The 18,205-nt window shown below is 41.5% G+C and overlaps 1 protein-coding gene across 1 annotated transcript in view; it reads left to right on the top strand.

Moving 5' to 3' along the window:
• The window catches only part of csmd1a (CUB and Sushi multiple domains 1a), a 122,280-nt gene extending 107,255 nt beyond the window's left edge, over window positions 1-15,025 (top strand). Inside the window, exons 4-5 of the mRNA XM_008297673.1 lie at window positions 13,262-13,456; window positions 14,814-15,025. Coding sequence (XP_008295895.1) covers window positions 13,262-13,456; window positions 14,814-15,025 — 407 coding nt within the window. The remainder of the gene's footprint in view (window positions 1-13,261; window positions 13,457-14,813) is intronic.
• Window positions 15,026-18,205: the final 3,180 nt, after the last annotated feature.

Here is an 18,205-nt window from a genome sequence, read left to right as displayed (position 1 = left end):
GCTTATCCAATAATGTGATGGCATGTGGTTCAGTTCAGACTTGTGCTGCGTTGATAGAGAAATGCTTCTTGGGTTACTTCTTGCAGCATCCTTTACGGGTAACCGGGTTCATCCACTTAAGTGGAGTTAATACGTAGATGTATACTAGTGTCCATATTTTTTATCTATTATAATCCAAACACCACACAGCACAAATCTGAGGGCAGCAGTTTCATGAGCGTAGAAGCGAATGCAGTGTGAGGAGATGCACTCAAACTGAAGCACAGGTCACTTGTGCAGCAACAGCATATATGCGTGCAGACAAACAGTTTGGAGCAGGAGCAGAGCACATTTGCACCTGAGCAGGGGCTATTTGAGAGGGAGGGCAGGGATTTGAAGGAAAATACTGCAAAATCTGGTCATCAAATAGAGCAGTAATGCCCTCAGATTGATCTTGATTAAAGATAGGACAGTAACTCCATAGTTCAGAGGGCATTCGATTAATGGAAAGGAGTGCATGTCTGATAGGAACTGAGATAGCCAGTGGGTGTAAATCACACGAGTTACAAAATGTCTCTATTTAGAAATACTCTCATATGAAAGGGATAGATTTAGTCTGGAATGCAAGAGCTCACGTTTCATGCTCTTGTTCTGTGTCTGTGTGTATATGTACACGCGTGTATTTGTGCTCATGCATGTGACTATTGACGAGGCAAGAGATGTCGATTCTTGTGTTTTTTGGTCCTCTCTGACACACCGCAGCCTCGGGGCAGGCCACTCTTACTATGAGAACTCTGGTCAGGGCAGGGTTGTCATAGCAATGATGACAGGAAGGAAAAAGATAGAACAGGATGTGTTGGCAGTGCTCTTTGGAGAGGAGGGAAGAGAAGGGGGAGAAGCAGTGAAGGGGGAACGATGAGAGACTGGCAATGGATGTGGTTTTTAGAGATTTTGAGGTTTTCAGGCTGAATGAGATGCTATTTTATCTGCAGCCCTTCTTTTCCGACTGTCTGTCACAGTGAGGTGTGGGCGCCTTCAGGAGTTATTGTAAAGGCCTCGTGGAGCCCTGAGCAAAGTTTATTACATAGAAAAATAGACAAGTGAACAGAAAGACAGACAGACGCACTGACATTTTGTTTGCTGACTTTGTATTTTCTTTTTCTTCAAGTCATTTTTTTTGTGATGCACACAGTACTGTTTCATTTCAGTAATGCATCTCTCAGAGAGCAGCACAATTAAACTGCTGCTTCACTGGTTGCTTTCAAATTAACTAGATAGTCCAGGTCTGAAGTACATTATGAATTAGCCAGGACTTTGAGCCTACAGCTGTTTTTTTTGGCTGCATGTACTTTGTTTATAGTAATAAAAACCTTGTTTTACATTTTAAAACATGCAAAGGAGATTATGTGATGTTCTGTGTTAAGTTTCGATATTAGTGGTGAAGCTGTGAGTTGTCACACTGGTCTTTCATGAACAGCTCCTCATTTAGACACAACCATCAAGCCATTAGTAACCATAAACCAAAGTAAAGCCATTATCCCTTGCTATAGCCGAATAGTTTTAAAAACTACATCAAAATTATGCTTTCGAGCTTCAGAATACAAACTCTGTCTTTGGTGTGTCAGCGATTAGAGTCTTGGGACTCCAGACTATCATTTTGGAAGCTAGCTGCACTTATTTACAAATCTAGGCTGAACTGTCCCAGATCAAAAAATTTACATATGTGAAAACTACTTTGTGCAGATGTTCCTTTTTAGTGCAAATAATTGTAGATGTGTTCTGTGTTGTGTTATACAGAGGTTGACTGATGTTTCCTCTGTTTGTCCCCTGCAGCACTCTGTAGCCTCAGGCTAGGTCACTGTTTCCATAGCAACTGCCGGCCGGTAGTGCAGTTTCCAAAAGTGATATTATATTATTATTGTTGCACATGCAGTCAAAAGAGTTAAACAATGTATGTGTCTCGCAACTTTAAGGAATAAACACCTGAAACTGTCAGCCGGACACTTTTAGCATCAGCTCGGAGGATTTAGTTGAAACCACAAAGTCTGGTCTGCCTCACTGGTGATAATGGCTTTAAATATAGAATTACTTGTTTGTTTTTAGTTAATTAATCTCACATTATAAAGAAAAACTAATAACGATAAAATGAATAACCAGATAATGCAAACCTTGACACTTGTACGTATTCATTACTTGTTAGCGTTTTATCACAGCGTGCATTCTTATAGAATAAACATAGAAAGATCTTCAAAATGCAAAGTCCTCTGCTCTTTTTATCCACACAAGACCTTACTGTTTAATTAAAAACCAATAAAAACGGTAGACTTTGGTCATATATCTAATCATGACTGAGAAATTACCTTAACTAAGCTGTCATCAGTGCACAGTTGCATGACAACTGTTAATAATTCCAGTGTCAGTCAGTTTTTACAGCCTAATAAAAAACTGAATAATAAAACTGAAGTGGTAATTATAGTCCCAGGACATGCTTAGGGACACTCTTTTGCCAGCTCATGGCTCCCTACTGCTAACCCACTGCTGAGAGCCTTAAAATATTATTGATCTGAATCCGGATGCGATCTGAAGCCACATTAAAAGGCCGGTTCGTTTCTGATTTCTTCGCCATCGGAATATCTCAAGAATAAGATCACTCCATACATTTAGAGGGACTCTCATCTCATCCAGGCTCTTATTACTCTAATGACCTGTTCTATTTTCTGAGCCAGAAAACGCTCAGAAAAAAAAAAAAAAAGAAAACCTCCGGAGAACATCCAGTTTTTTTCAAGAGTGATAATCCATATCAGAACAGCTTTTAATTCTTCAAAATTCTGCTTAGTTTTAAGGGGTTTGTCTCACTGTGAAGTCTTAAACAACCTCATCTGGGCCTGTGAATGTGGGATAACAATGACTTTAACCCTTACCAGTCATTAATTTTACGGTGTCAAATTGTCCTGCAAAAAACCATTTCTTGCTCCAAAAGGAATACAATAACGAATCTCCAGAGTATCGCGGCGCTGCAGTTATTGACGCCACACAGCACTGAACTCACCTGAACAGAGGTGGTGATCAGAGGCCACGAGAATTAGAAAGGAACACTTAAAGCTTTGTCAGTCTTGCCATGGAATAGGAAAAGAAAAAACCTCCCTTTGTTAGTGAAGGAGAACGAACGGACCCGGGCTCACGGCTGGAGCGCAAGCAAGGAGCAAAGGCGAGCAGGACTGAGGTGGCAGTGCCCTTCGCAACAGAGCAAAGGAGGACTGAAGTGTGAAAGCAAAAAAAGGCCTCAAGCATGAATCCCTCAAGCTTCAATTTAACAAGTTCTGTCTTGTTCTCTTTGCTACAATATTGTTATGGCCGGCAGATAAACCTCTTCGCTTCAGGTCTGAAAAGGTTGCGAATCATTATTTGATAACTAACTGCTGCTAGTATCGCAGCAGAGCGGCGCGCAGACGCTGGAGCTGTGTGTTGATGAGTCCGTGCTGTGGCAAAGTAATCGAACACAGTAATGACATGCTCTGACGTGCGGGAGTGAACAGTTCAAATGAAGGTAGCGTCTCAACTGTTACAAGTTCAAAGTCAGCTTATTTTTCACTTCATTAACTCTGTTGGATTCGCAGCCCTTCCCGTGTAAAAATAGAAAAAAAACTGGCTTGAACATACAACAAACAACCATGTTTACTGTAAAATGGTTTGCTTGCAGTGAAGAGCCTGCAAAGGATCATCATCTAAAATCTGTGAGACAGGCAAAGTTAGCAACTAGCTGCTGAACATAATTTAGCAGCTAAAGAGCCAGGAGTTCGTAAAAGGAAATACGATGTTGGCTTTTAAACACATCAGTCATCGGCTGGATGTGCAAATTTGAAATCGCTAAACGTCTTTTTAAGGTGCTGATTATAAGCTTCCTCCGTCACCCACAAGCAGCTGAAAAATCTGTTAATTAATGCTGCTTTAAAATGAGCCAATGCAACCGAATCAGCACGGCTTTATATTTAAAATATTACCCAAAAACAACTTCACAGCTTTGAAGTACCTGCAAGCAGAACGTAGACTCTTTGAGCACAAACAGACCAACGCATGTTTAGACCTGCGTTTCTGTCGCATGTTGGTAAATACCTGTCGACTCCGTGGCTGCTGGTCTTCATGGTTCTGGCCATCACAGCACGGGGATATTGTATATTACCATCTAATATTTCTTGGTTCCAAAGCCGAGCTGGAAAGGCTGAGGAGAGCTGGTGTTTAACAGAGTGTAGCTGCTACAGTGATTACTCTGTTTAGCAGGTGATTGATGAGAAGCACTGCTGGAAATGTCACTTGCCCCGCTAATATATTTTCACCAAGGGAACATAGGAAAGGCGGTGTTAATATATTTTAATACGTTTACTCCGAGGGAGCAGAACAGAAATGTAACTTTTAACGGGCTGAATGTGGTTTCAGTCTCGGCTTAGGGCTGCAGGCTGCAAAGTTGCATGTAGATACAACATGTTCCACTGTTGCAGTGTTTGGTATTATCCTGACACACTCAAGTTCTAATCCACCGCTGTTGTTTAGCCCGGATTCATTAGGCTGCGGTTTATGCTATGGTATTGTAGAACAAAGTGAAGCCTGCACTCTCATTGCCCTCCTTCACTGGTGATCGCTGGGAATTAGTGCTGGAAACATCACTGGTTGGCACACTTAAAAGGAAAATCCAACTTCCAGAATTGTCGAGCAGGATTCAGAAATGTTGCTCTCATTATCTTGGACACTGCAGTCGCTATTTGAGATAATAAACAGCTCTATGTCCCAAAGCAATAAATGCAGGAAAGAAAGCTCTGATCTGTAATATCATCGGGACGTACAGTGAAGCACGCTGCTTTGAATAAGAACCAATTGAAGCGAGCCGTGCAGTGTTTATTTGACTTCATTGTGCTAGGTATCCCTTGGTTTCTAAGTGCTGTTGTGTATTCCGGAAAGCTTCATCATCTCTAGAGCCAAAGTAGTATTGATTTCTTTGAACAATACAGGGATGATACTTTTAGTTCTATCTGTAGAGTTGTAAACACTGTACATGTCGGTGCATGAACATAATAGTATAAAATGAGTTGCTGCTGTTCACTACTTAGATCGCGAATGAAATTACTATTAATGTTAATAATCGCTAAAAACCGAATACGCATCAGTTTCTTAAGATGATGTTTTTAATATACTTCTACGTCAAAAAAAAGTCAGATAGCAAGGCTGTTGGATTGTCAAGATGGAGGTTGAGATTCAAGGAGGGCTTGATGCTTGAAAGGTTATTTGTTGTTAATATTTATTCTTTATAGTTGTTATATTAACTGGTGTATTGTTAGAGCACTACACATTGCTGGATTACACGCCTATTGACCGGTGCGCTAGTGCACGGGCCCGTCGGCTGACATCGAAGACAAGTAAATGTGTCGGATTGTTAAGTCTGATAAAGCACCGTTGTCCTTATTTGTGACATAAAATGAGCCGGAGTCCAAGGCTGTTGATATGTTAGGGCAATTTTTTATGGGTTCCGTTCGTTTTTCCTAAAAACCTATCGGATAGCAAGGTTTTCAGATTGTTAAGGGTCGGATTATCCAGTATAAAATTGACTGTTACATGGGCTGAAGATAAGCTTCAGATCATCACACATGAAAAGCTTGAACTGGGGAAAGCTTGGAATTTGTGCTTCATAATCGACTTGATTGACTCACTAATCATTACCAGTTAGTGCCTTACATATGAGTGCACGGGTTTAGATGCAGTGTGAAATCATACTGCTGTTCAGAGGGTAGAATTTGCACTCAGGGTGTAACAATATCCATTCACAACCTATTTGAACCTAGACTTTAAATGTTTAAAAAAAGAAAAAGAAAAAATGACTCTGATTTATTGGCTGCCATGTCTCAGGGTCTCTATATCTCCTCTATAAAGCTATTTTTGAGTGCATTACCCTAAAATATTAATGCCTCTCTTCCACATACCACAAAACAAAATGGTGAAAATCAATTTCCAGGGCTCAGTCGGTGGGAGCAAAGGTGTGCTCCGAAGGTGAAATAGCCCTTTAATGGCTTTGATTAATGAGTTAGCACTGCCCGAAATGTCACATTAGCTGCTGACATATTAAAACAACTCGAGCTCGGCAGGCGGTGAGGGCCCTCCGATCAGCTACGGCCCTGGACCACAACTGGCCAGGAGCCCCATTATAGTTTGTTTGGTTAGAGTTATTATGTACTATGTGTCAGTGAAGCTGTTAATACATTTACACCGTGGGAGCACTAGCGGTGCTGGGGAGTCCATTTAGCTCAGGGGCTTTGGCACCTTTCCAACAGCAGCAACTCTACATCAAGAATCACAGATTAAAGGAATATGGCGATTGGTATTTGTTAATACATGTACACCATGGGAGCTGAGCAGAGGTGTTAATGGATTATGGATTGCACCTATTGAGAGATGCTTTCAGTGTGAACCCTGGATCCCAGCAGAGATGTGGATAGGAGGTGATTTGTTCAGACTCAAAATAGTGGATGGTGGAGAGGTAAAATAATGTTGTCTGCACCTTCTCCTATAATTGCGCTGCGATGTCGAGTGTGCAAACACTGCCACAAAAGGAGCCAGAGTCCAACTTTGCAGAAATCACTGCTCTTTTTTGGAAATTGGACTGAGTGTGTTTTTCTGTATGTTATATAAAGTTTACATGAAAGGCCTTTGATGAAAGAACTGCAAAATAGTAACAGGCTTTTTGAATTGATTTTGGATTTAGGACTAAAACCAGCCTTAATTTTTGATTAAGACCAAAATGGATTCCAAAAATATATTATCCATTTTAAGAAGTAAACTAGTCTGCCAAAGTTTTAATCTCTTTGAAAGTGGAATTTTCCCAGACAGATTTCAAATGTTAACATCTGTCCAAATCCCCGTTTGGCAATATGTGCACACAGTCTGACATTTGTTCGGGTTCTGCTTGGTTTTAACTTCACAGCCCCCTGGAAACCAAACAAGAAATTAGTGATTTTTGCCAGGTATGAGGAGCTCGATTTGACTAAACATCTGTTCCGACTTTGGCTTGTGGCAAGTTACATGATGTGGATACAGATATGTCTCACATTCGACTGTTTTGTTACTGTCAGGGAAGCAGGGGTCATTTTTCACTCTCGTTTCTGGTGTTTTCAGGGAGTGAACGCTCACAAACAGCATCAAACACATGACATTTTAGTCAGCCAGCATGGATGCTTGTGTTTGTTTTTTCAGTGTTTTTCTATCAGTACTGCAGGCTACAGTATTTTAACACTAAGTGTTAAAAGTGTCTTGTTTAGTTGTTGGTGATTTTATTTGTTTTCCACCATAGAAACTTGTGCCTGATTTTTTGGGAGTAATATGTGTGGATTTTAATAATGGCTTCATGTTCTGCCTTTATACCAGGGAGTAAACAAAAGGGTCATGCCAGTCGACTTTAATACAGTAGTGAGTGCATTAGCACAGCCATGACAACAGCGACAGTGGAGATGTATCAGGGAGGAATTCGCTTAGGATGTTTGACTTTCTTTTAGCAGCTGCACTTTTATATACTGACAATAGACACAGAGGTATGATTTTTGGTGTAGACAGAGTCATAACTTTAAAACAACTTATCAACATCCAATCTTGTCTTTTATCCATCCATCCATCTATCCATCCATCCATCCATCCATCATCTATACACCACTTAATCCTTCCTGGGGTCACGGGGGGCTGGAGTCTATCCCAGCTGGCTTAGGGCGAAGGTAGAGGACACCCTGAACAGGTCACCAGTCTATCACAGGGCTACACTTAGAGACAGACAACCAAGCACACTCATATTCACACCTATGGACAATTTAGAATCAGCAGTTAACCTCAGCATGTTTCTGGACTGTGTGGGAGGAAGCCGGAGAACCCACACTGCACGGGGAGAACATGCAAACTCAAGGCAGAAAGATCCCGGTTGTCCTCACCGGGACGCGAAGCTTCTTGCTGCGAGGGAACAGTGCTGACTACAGCATCACCTTGCAGCCCACAATCTTGTCTTGTCAGAGTGTAGAGAGTTCTTATTGTGAGGAACAAGAAACACTCTGTCCCTGTACATAACCTTGTGTTTTTAAGTAATAAAATAATGTGCACTGAAAGGGTGGCTGTGGCTCAGGTGGTAGAGCGGGTTGTCCACTAATCGCAAGCTTGCCGGTTTGATCCCCGGCCCCTCCACAGTCGAAGTGTCCTTGGGCAAGACCCTGAACCCAAGAAGTAGCCCCCAATAGCAGGCAGCACCTTTCGTGGCAGCTCTGTCACCATTGGTGTATGAATGTGATCTACTCTCAACAATGTACGTCGCTTTGGATAAAAGCATCTGCTAAATGAAATTGTAAATTGTAAAGCAGTTGGGCTAATTATAGACACAAAACAATGAGTTTTTAAGTTTCAAAAGCTTGAACCCCCCCACTCATGTGCCTCAGAATGGTAGTCCATCCCCAAACCCACCCACACACACACACACACACACACCAGGCCTCGGTACGAGTGTCTGTGGAACAATCCAGCCTGTAAGTGGTGGCTGTCCTTCCTGGAACCACTTTTGGTAAATACTAACTACTGTGTGCCGGGAACATCCTGAGACCTGCCGTTTTGGAGATGTTCTGACCCATTTGACCGATGTCAGAGTCTGTCAGATCCTTACACTTGCCCACTTTTCCTTCTTCCAACACGTCAACTTCAAGAACTGACTGTTCACTTGCTGTGTAATATTTCCCATCCCTTACCAGGTGCCAGTAAAACAGGACAATCGATATTATTCACTTCCTGTGCCAGAGGTGGTCGTGCAGTGGCTGTAGCAGGCTCTATATATATTTCTTTTTTTTTTAATTTTGGGAAATCTATATATATTCTATTTATAAGATTTGCTGAATGTCTTTAAAAATGGCTGCAATGATGTGATTTTGTTTATAAATTTTGAAATAAATGAAGCCCTAATTCATGAAAAGCACAATGTTATAATATTAACTTAGCAAGAAACATCTAATGCAATGAATGACATAACCACCCTTGATGTACAGTGAAGGGTCATTATTGAGTGATTGCCCTGCGTTAGAAGGATCTTGTTGTGGTTTGTAGCAGTAATAGAAAAAGAGAACTCCAGAAATGTATTAATTCTCTTACATGGGAGGAAGAAGGAATTAGAAAAGATCAAACAGAAAGTGTGATACAGTTGTTAATGCACAAGGATTCTGCAAAACATCGATAATGATTATTAAATGATTTAACAAAAGCCTTTATCAACACCTCTCTCATCCCCCCCTTCCTGTCTCCCTCACTTCCTCGCTCCTTCTGGCTCTCGTTGTTTACTTCCGTCATCCTTCATTTGTTGTTTCTCCGTTAGCGCAGCCCGTCCTTCCCCTCCTCGCTCTTTTCTTTCCCTTCCTCTTTCCATCCCTCTCTTCCCGTCGCCCTTTCTGCTTGTTACTGTCATTTCTCAGCCCCGCTCCCGTCACCTGTCTCTCATCACCTCTGTATCCCGAAGAAATTTTTTTTTTTTGCCCTAGCCTAGAGTTGCTATAGCAACACACTGACCTGCCCTAAGGCTGTGAAGAGCTGGAAGGGCCAAACACAACAAAGGGGCATCATCAGTCACTTTCAGGAGACAAACGCACACACGGTCGCGTCTCCGTCACTTCAGAGCGCATTACAATGACTTGCATTGCTTTTTTTTCCTGCAGAATTACCCTAAAGCTGAACTTTTTCTCTAAAGATAACCTTTTCCCAACATATCCAATACAAGTTTGGACATACATACTCAGGAATGAAACACAGAAACATACATGGATTTAAGACACAAACTAACACACACATACACATAAGAAGTTTCTCTACCAATAATGGCTGGTGCAAATGAATACAATTCTTCCCCAGTAACACACAAGACCTTAAGACAGTACAATAGTATTAATATTTTGTATTTTATACTGTAGTGTTTGGGCATTTCATTCCAACACAATCTGCTTTAATGAGATAATGAGCAGCCCGTATTGTCCTCGGCGCTCTCCATGAACACACAGCCGACACAACGCTTCCTTGAACACATCTGAGCAGTTTTTTTTTTTTTTGTGTACCGATTTGTTCAGAATTATAATGCGGTCTCTTTTTTTTCTGTTAAAATAACCCCAAATGACCTCAACTTGCAAACAGTTAGAATAATTAAAATGTTAAACATCAGAGTCATCCCATATTAAATAATCAACACGATTATTCTACCGAATACATCTGCAGACGACTGTTTGGACTTTTTCCGAAGGCACGAGGTTACGGCTAAACAAGGTTGTATACCACCCGGCTGATTAAAAACAAGGCACACAAGCTGAAGCGTTCCACACACAGCTCGCATTGTTGTCTCCATTTACATTGCAAATCGGTAGCAGTAACCCGTAGTCATCCTGATTATTGATGGCAACTTAAAGAAAGCTGTCTGCCATCTGTAATTTAAATTTGCAATGAAAATCACATAGTTTCCATCTTATGAATACCACTCTGCACCTTGGAGACAAGCGGTCAGCGAAGAAGCCGCTTTTAAGGCACCACTCACTGGAGGCCGGGGCAGTTTGGAGCGCCGACACCGCTTATGTGTTCTGGATTTGTTTGCCAGATTTACTGAGGCGGCGCTGTAGCTCCAGAGCAAATCCAGGCCTGTATTGTAAGACTGCTTAGATCTGTAAGCCCAGAACTATACCTAGAGGACACATGGTGCCAGTGCCATGCAGCGGTTTTTCTTCTTTAGAACAAAACAGTTGTCGTTGGGGAACATATCTCATCATTATCAGGTTAAGTAACACAGGAGAATTAGAGTTGCAGCGAATTAAAAAGACACAATATTGTTTAATTAAAGTACAACATTTATTATTCCATTTGGTAGCTTTAATAGAGCAGCACGAGGAACTGTCCATATTATTATCTGTTCAACAGCCTGGTGGAGAACAAGGCTCTGCTTCTGCTGGTATGCAAAGTTGAGTTAAACTTACCAGTTAAAGAATTACTAGATTTCCTCAGTACCCCTAAAAGCTGATGCGTCTCAACCAGTGAAACTGAGGAGCCGTTCGCTGAGCCTTCTATAGATTGTTTGTGCAGCACACCCTTATAAAGGAACAGTTTGACATTTTCGGAAACATGCTCTGTCGCTATTTTTTAGAAAGTTAGATGTGAAAATCAATAAGGTCTAAGAATAGAGGGTGTCATATGCTGTGCAATTTCTAAAGCCCCCTGAGGCAACTTTGTGATTTGTGATACTGGCTATTTAACAAAAAAAAAAAAGAAAGAAAGAAAAGGAGGAGGATAAGTGCATTTCTCAAAATGTCAAACTATTCCTTTAATATCAAAGCACAATAACTGACATGCATAAAATCAAACAATTAGGAAAATATATTACAAAAGAAGTGTTATTTCTTTCAATGGAGTTTAAAGCCTCCAGCTGATGTCTCCACAAGCAGTAGACATCAGCTGTGTCAGATGTACGGTACCTCACATCCAGAGCACTGCAGGTTATCCACCAGAGATGACATGGAGTTGGATGGCTGGGGGAAAAAAAATACCAAAATTTAAATGGATTCTCTTCAAGCTAGAAAAAAAAAAAGCATCTGCATTTAAGTGTGTGATTAGAGGGATAATAACAATACTTGTGAACACTTTATCCTTCTAAATTCCCCCCCTTGATTCTTTCAGATGTCTTCCTCAAACATCACTCGAAATGAGGGAAATCCTTTGCGCACCGGGCAGGTATTTTTTTTAAAAACATGCCAGCTTGGCAGACGTAGGAACCGTGCGGTCACGTAACTGTGACTAATGACTTGGCTCGGATGCGATTCCTTTCATAGTCTCCTCTTTTCATTGCTTCTTTCCCTCCTTCTGCCCATCCTTGAGTCAGTGCTTCAGCGTAGCCTTTGGATTTGGTTGTGTGCCTCACCTTATTAAAACAAAGCAGGCAGCATGTTTGCACAGAGGACGGCGTGGTCAGCTGAGTGTAAGTAACTTGCCTCTGATGCATGACTTCATACAATCCAAATAATGAGTCAATTAGAGTAAATTATACATGTTTAGGGCCCACTGCAATTAGTTCACCTCTCTGTTTTCCTGTCTGACTGGAGTCTCCGTCTCTCCTCTTTCCTGTCTCCTCCTCCTCCCCTCCCTTCTCGTTTTTCACTCCTCCATCGCTCCATCTCCAGTCTTTCCCCTTTTTACTCTCCCGTGTCCATCGCTTCGTCTTCCTTTTCCTCCTCTTTCTCTCTCTTTTTTGTCTTCCTCTCGCCTCCCTCCCCTCCTCTCCCACCCTTCCCTCTTTCTGTCCTAGTTCTCAGGGTCTCATGGTGAAGCTTTGTCTAATTACCATGCTAGCGTTTAATTGGAACGGCGTACACAAACACACAGATTGACTTGCTGAATACCCCTTACATGTAGACACACTGCACCGTGCATGCCCGTAGACAGACACTCACATAAAAAGCGTTTGGACACGCATTACATACACACATTACACACCCAGCAAGTTAACATGCTCCAGTTATACAAATACACATAGCACACAGCGTACACTGGGGTTAGATACTGTGGAGTTGGTCCAGGTTGTACTTCAGCCACTGTGTTGCTGCCCCTTCTGTGGAGCTAAGGCGTGTTGGCTACAGTCATAGTTGATTTTGGCCTAGTTATACCGTGAGCTGCCTGTAGCTGCTTCCACTGTAGAGCTGTGTCATCTAGGAACAGGCAACAACAGATGCACATTGGAGGCAAAATGCTCGCCAGACATCTAAATACCACAATGTCACGTCGACATATTTTCTGGTTTGTGAAAACCAAACATATATATCTTTGGCATTTTGTTTAACATTTATTTGGGGTTTGGTCTCACTGTGGTGATGCTATCTGATATGAATACAAGATGAATGAAAACTAAAGCATCTCACTTGTGTAATACTGTTTTTTTTTTTGTTGTTGTTGTTTTTTCAACCTCATGAAGCAACAAAGAATTACTCAACAATTCTCACTCACAAATAGACTTCTGATTAATCCATTCTATCGGGACACCAGCCAAAACGGTTGTTGATCTCCGTCTTACATCATCATCAGCGCTGGCACAAATACAGCCATTAAAGTCTTCAGTCATTCACGCTGCTCGGCTCATGCTGTGTTGATTGATTATTAACTTGGTCGTTTCAGCATTTATTGTTTGAAGAAGGTAAATTTAAAGAAAAAAAGATATTTTGGATGCAATATAACAAAAAAAACCCTATTCTTCTCTGTGTTTCAGTCCTGCCCAGCCACACGTGTGGGACCCCCGGCCTCATTCCAAATGGAATCATTCATGGCTCGCGGTACAACATGGGGGATAAGATCCGATACAGCTGTGAGTCAGGATTTGTGCTGGAAGGACACAGTATCCTCACATGTATTGTATCACCTGGCAGTGGAGCGCAGTGGGACTTCCCGTCACCATTTTGTAGAGGTAAGACTTTCTTTCTTTCTTTCTTTCTTTCTTTCTTTCTTTCTTTCTTTCTTTCTTTCTTTCTTTCTTTCTTTCTTTCTTTCTTTATTTACTTAAAATAAATTGCTTCCAAAACATTAGTCTATGTAGAGCTGCTTTTTAAATAGATCATTAAAGTATGTCATACCTTAAAGTCAAATAATTAGACTTTTTAATTGTGCCATTGGGGGTAAATAAACCTCTTTCATTTGAATTAAATTGAGCTGCGTTCGTGGAAAGCGCTAAACTCCAGCAGTGAAGGTAAAATAAAACATCAGGAAGAAAAATAACAAAGTACTGTTGCTGGGGTCATGAGAATTGAACGACCTTAACATGAGGTCCTGAGCCAGAAGACGAGAAACCCTGTTGTATTGATTAATTTAAAGCACAGAAAAGTCTGAGTCAAATTATGTAACAAACTACTGTATGAACCAGGTGGAGGCCAAAATCCTCAGGAAAAGCCCCTCTAATGGTTCATTAGTTTACAGACAAGACTGGATCGGTCCATGTTTCCACCGTCAGAGCCGAGAGCAGCTCAGATGATGTATTAATTAAAATTCAGCCGTGATCGAAATGATGGTGAGGATGTAAAAATGACAATATTGGCATTATTTTAGTTGCACTATTTTGGTTTGCAATTCTTGAATAGAAACAGGAAATTAGGCTATTGAACATATTATGAAAACATTGTGTCTTCTAATTAATCAAATCCTCATTGACTTGTACATGCCATACAGAATGGTGCAGTTTAAATCACAGGCTGCTAATTTTATCGTACAAATATAAACAGTACAACTGGTTGCCACTAATGCACAAGATATTTAGATGTACCTTTTCATGTTGCTCACTGATATTTGGTAGATTGGACCAGTAAGGATAAAATCTACCATGTGTGGATTTTACAACAAGTAATCCACAAGAATTAGTTTTCAAAAATACAAATAGAGAAATGTTGCTGATGTTTTTACAGGCGGGGATTAATTCAACATGGCTAGAGTTCAGTTTTAGTAAAAAAAAAAAAAAAAAAAACACTGAACGTCAATGTTACAGTAAATTAAAAATGGCAACTTCATGTTTAAATTCCATGTTAAACATTCAGACTTTTAACATCTTGGAGCCAGCTTCCATTTTAAAGCAGTATTTTGTCATTTTAAGGGGATTTAGAGGAAATAAACAACTACGAAAGAGATTAAAGACAACATCAAATACAATTGAAAAACCTTGCCAACCCTAGAAAGTAAGCACCACAATCTGTCAATGAAATAAGAAAAACAGTCATGTATGTTGGGGGTTCCTAATCCTTCTCATCCTTTGTCCTTGGTGCTCTGTTTCTAACCAGCGGAGGGAGCATGTGGTGGTACGTTACGAGGCACCGCAGGCTCAATAACCAGCCCCGGATACCCCGCGGAGTATGACAACAACCTGGACTGCACATGGTCAATCCTCGCTGAACCCGGGGACACCATCGCTCTCGTCTTCAGTGACTTCTTATTAGAGGACAAATATGACTTCCTAGAAATCAGCGGGACGGAAGCACCAAGCATATGGTAAGACACAGCTCACACACAGATTGCATTGTTCGGTAAGAAAATATTCTTGTTGGAGGACGCAGGGGTCTTTGTGAAAACCAGCAGGACCGAGGCACCATGTGTTCAATGCTATATAAATACATAATGAAAGCAGGCACACACAATCACTATTGGCATCTGAGAGGTTAGCAGCATAGGCCTGTCTTGTATGTTTTTTAAAATGTAAAGAATGATAGAGGATGCAACAGGCACACAAAGACACACAATAACCAAATGGACTTCACAGCCTTGTTCTGTAAATGAGGTGGGAACACAGGATGCTACTTTCCAAGAATTACTAGCCTCGAGGCTTTATTGTTCTCTTAAGCGGACTTGTTCACATTAAAGAGAACAGTTGTCGTTTTCACTCCAATTTTCACTAACATGTATACTTTCAAGAAGGGCATTTAATATTTAAAGAGGACTAATGATGTTGTTGGGGAGGACAGATTCAACCGCTGATTGATTAGCTGCACAGGAGCCCTGTTGATTTTCCTGATTTATTCAAATCCCATAGGGAAGATGATAAATTGTTGTGTTTTCACTCCCATTTTTTTTTTGTAGTTGTGTTTGAAAATTGGCACTCTGTTGTGCCAGAACACACTCTGCTTTTTAAATTTAGAACTCAGTTGGAATTCACTAGGTTTGTTCAGAATACCGCACATATCCATTGAAGGCTTAGATGTGTTTTTGCAGGGGTGGAGGCAGCCTAATGGTTAAGCATGCGGGGTTGTCACTATATTTCAAGTTGCTGTAACTGCTGGGGAAATCTAGGGAAAGCGAAAAAGTCGTTTGGCCTCCCTCAGTAATAACAACAGAGATGCCTGTGAGCCAGGTCTGCTCAGAACATCGACATTAGCAGACTGTGAATTTTTTGGGCGGCTTGAGGGTTTCGCTGTGTGCCGTATATTTGTGAAGCAGCACATGGCAGAGACTAAAAATGCACATTTAGAGACTGTCACTTGATAAATGACACTACATTTAGAAAATTAAAAAATGCTGTCATGCCATACCGGTCTATATTACCATTTGTTATGACACATTTTATGTCTGCTTTTTAAGGAAGAACAATTATTCTAACTGAGAGGAATCTGACATTATTCATCTTGTTGAGTACCAATTAAATCAATCTCTAAACATCTGTGGTAGTTTTTGCTGCCACGGTAGAAGTTTATTCTCCTAATATAGAGAATCATTTCAATGATTAAGCTCTTCAGCTCTTTTTATATGTGCTGAAGTATCTCCGATGATCTTCACAACTATGCAAGGTGACACTGAGTTTTTCAACTCAGTAAAAAAAAAAAAGAATCTGTATGCTTTCATTTCTGCTTGTGTGTAGGGGAGCTGTGTCAGTGCAGCAGCAACATTTCCAAATAACAATCTTTACTAATATACTAAAAGAGGGGGGAAAAAATGCCTTTAGAGATCACTTCTTTTTTATGTTCTTGTGGCTACAGTCGATGTCCTCCATAAATAGGAAATGGTTTGTGATTGAGGCGCAACTTGCAAAGAAATAGAAAGAATAGGGTGACAGATAAGTGGAGCGAAGAAAGCATAAAGAACAGCACTAGATGGAAACAAAAGAGTAGAGAATAATTGTGCATTTAGTGCTGTCACCAACAGAGCAGTGCAGAGCAACCATGGCATTCTCATGATACCATTTGTGTGTTTATGGGTGTGTGTGATGTGTGTGTGTGTGTGACTGTGAATGTGTGTCTGTGTCAGGTCTTAAGTGGCCCTCTGACAGGGTGAGCTGTTGATCGTTTCTCTAGGCTCTGACAGATTACACACACTCGAGTACGCGCACACACACACACACACACACACACACACACACACACAAAGCCTGCCTCTGACAGTATAACATTCAAGGACCACTGTCAGCCCACCCTCTGCAATGCAGGGGGAAGATAGGGAGTGTGCTAGAGAGCACACCCAACATTTTGTCACATGGAAAATGGCGACCACGAGACCTGAGGCGGTTTGGCTTGACCATTCTTGTTTCACATTACTGGTCCCGATACCTCTAAGCATTCACATAATTTGGGAAGTTGTTATCTAAGCTACCACAATAGCCTGTTAAAATATAGAGCTCTAATGAAATAGTTACGAAGACATACAAATAGTGGAATTTTGTTCCTACACATGCACCATGTTTTTCATTTCTATTTAGGTAGTCTTGCTTAGCCAGTCTGTTCTGTAGAAGATAATGGTCTGGTCACACTGTTATTCTATTTTTTAAAATGAATCACAGTCGTCGTGGGTGGGGCCAAGCAAAGTATGCTGCTTTGGTGTTCCCTCAAACTAGTGAAGGGTAGAATTCTTCTGGTGGAACATTTGCGTGCACGAAGACGAGCACGGTCACCAAAATGTATAATCCACCAAAAAAAAGAAACAGGGCTGCCTTGCTGCACAGTCCAAATGCTCAGCTTTCAGTTTTATTTTCAGTGCTGGCCAGAGGTTGCCATTGTTTTTCCCGAGGCGAGAAAAATAGTAACACACAGATAGTGGATGAGGGGGGAATGCCATCTGAAACGATCGGTCAGTGGCAGGCTTGTATACCCTCAACCTGCATCCTGTGAGTCAGACTACTGTCTAGGTTGCATTGGCAATACTGTTTAAGTATCTCGGGATCTTGTGTCCGAGTGTTGGGAAAATATGGAGTGATGGACAGGTGGACTGGTGCAGCATACCAGACTGTCATAGTGAAGACGAGACTGAGTCGGAAGGCAAAGCTCTCGGTGCACCAGTTAGTCTTCAATCGTGAGCTCTTGGCAGTGATGGAAACAATGGCATCGTGGATACAAGAGGACAAAACGTGTTTCCTGTGTAGGGTGGCCGGGCTAAGCCTTAAGGATAGGGTGAGGAGCTCAGACAGCCAGAGGGAGCTAAAGGAGACTCGCTGCTCCTTCACATTGAACGAACCAGTAGAGGTGGTCCGGGCATCTGATTAGGATGCCTCCTGGGTGCCTTCCTTTGGAAGTTTTCTAGGCACATCCAACTGGGAGGGGACCCCACGGTAGACCCAGAACTCACTGGAGGGATTACATATTTCATCTGGCCCGGGAATGCCTCGGAATCCCCCAGGAGGAACTGGAAACCATAACTGGGGAGAGGTATGTCTGTAATGCCCTGCTTAGCCTGCTGCCACCGTGACCCGACC

The sequence above is a fragment of the Stegastes partitus genome, unplaced genomic scaffold, assembly GCF_000690725.1.
Source record: "Stegastes partitus isolate 25-593 unplaced genomic scaffold, Stegastes_partitus-1.0.2 Scaffold1235, whole genome shotgun sequence".
Taxonomy (NCBI): Eukaryota; Metazoa; Chordata; class Actinopteri; family Pomacentridae; genus Stegastes; species Stegastes partitus.
The sequence above is the reverse complement of the archived record's forward strand: the minus strand, read 5'-3'. Positions and strand labels throughout refer to the sequence as shown.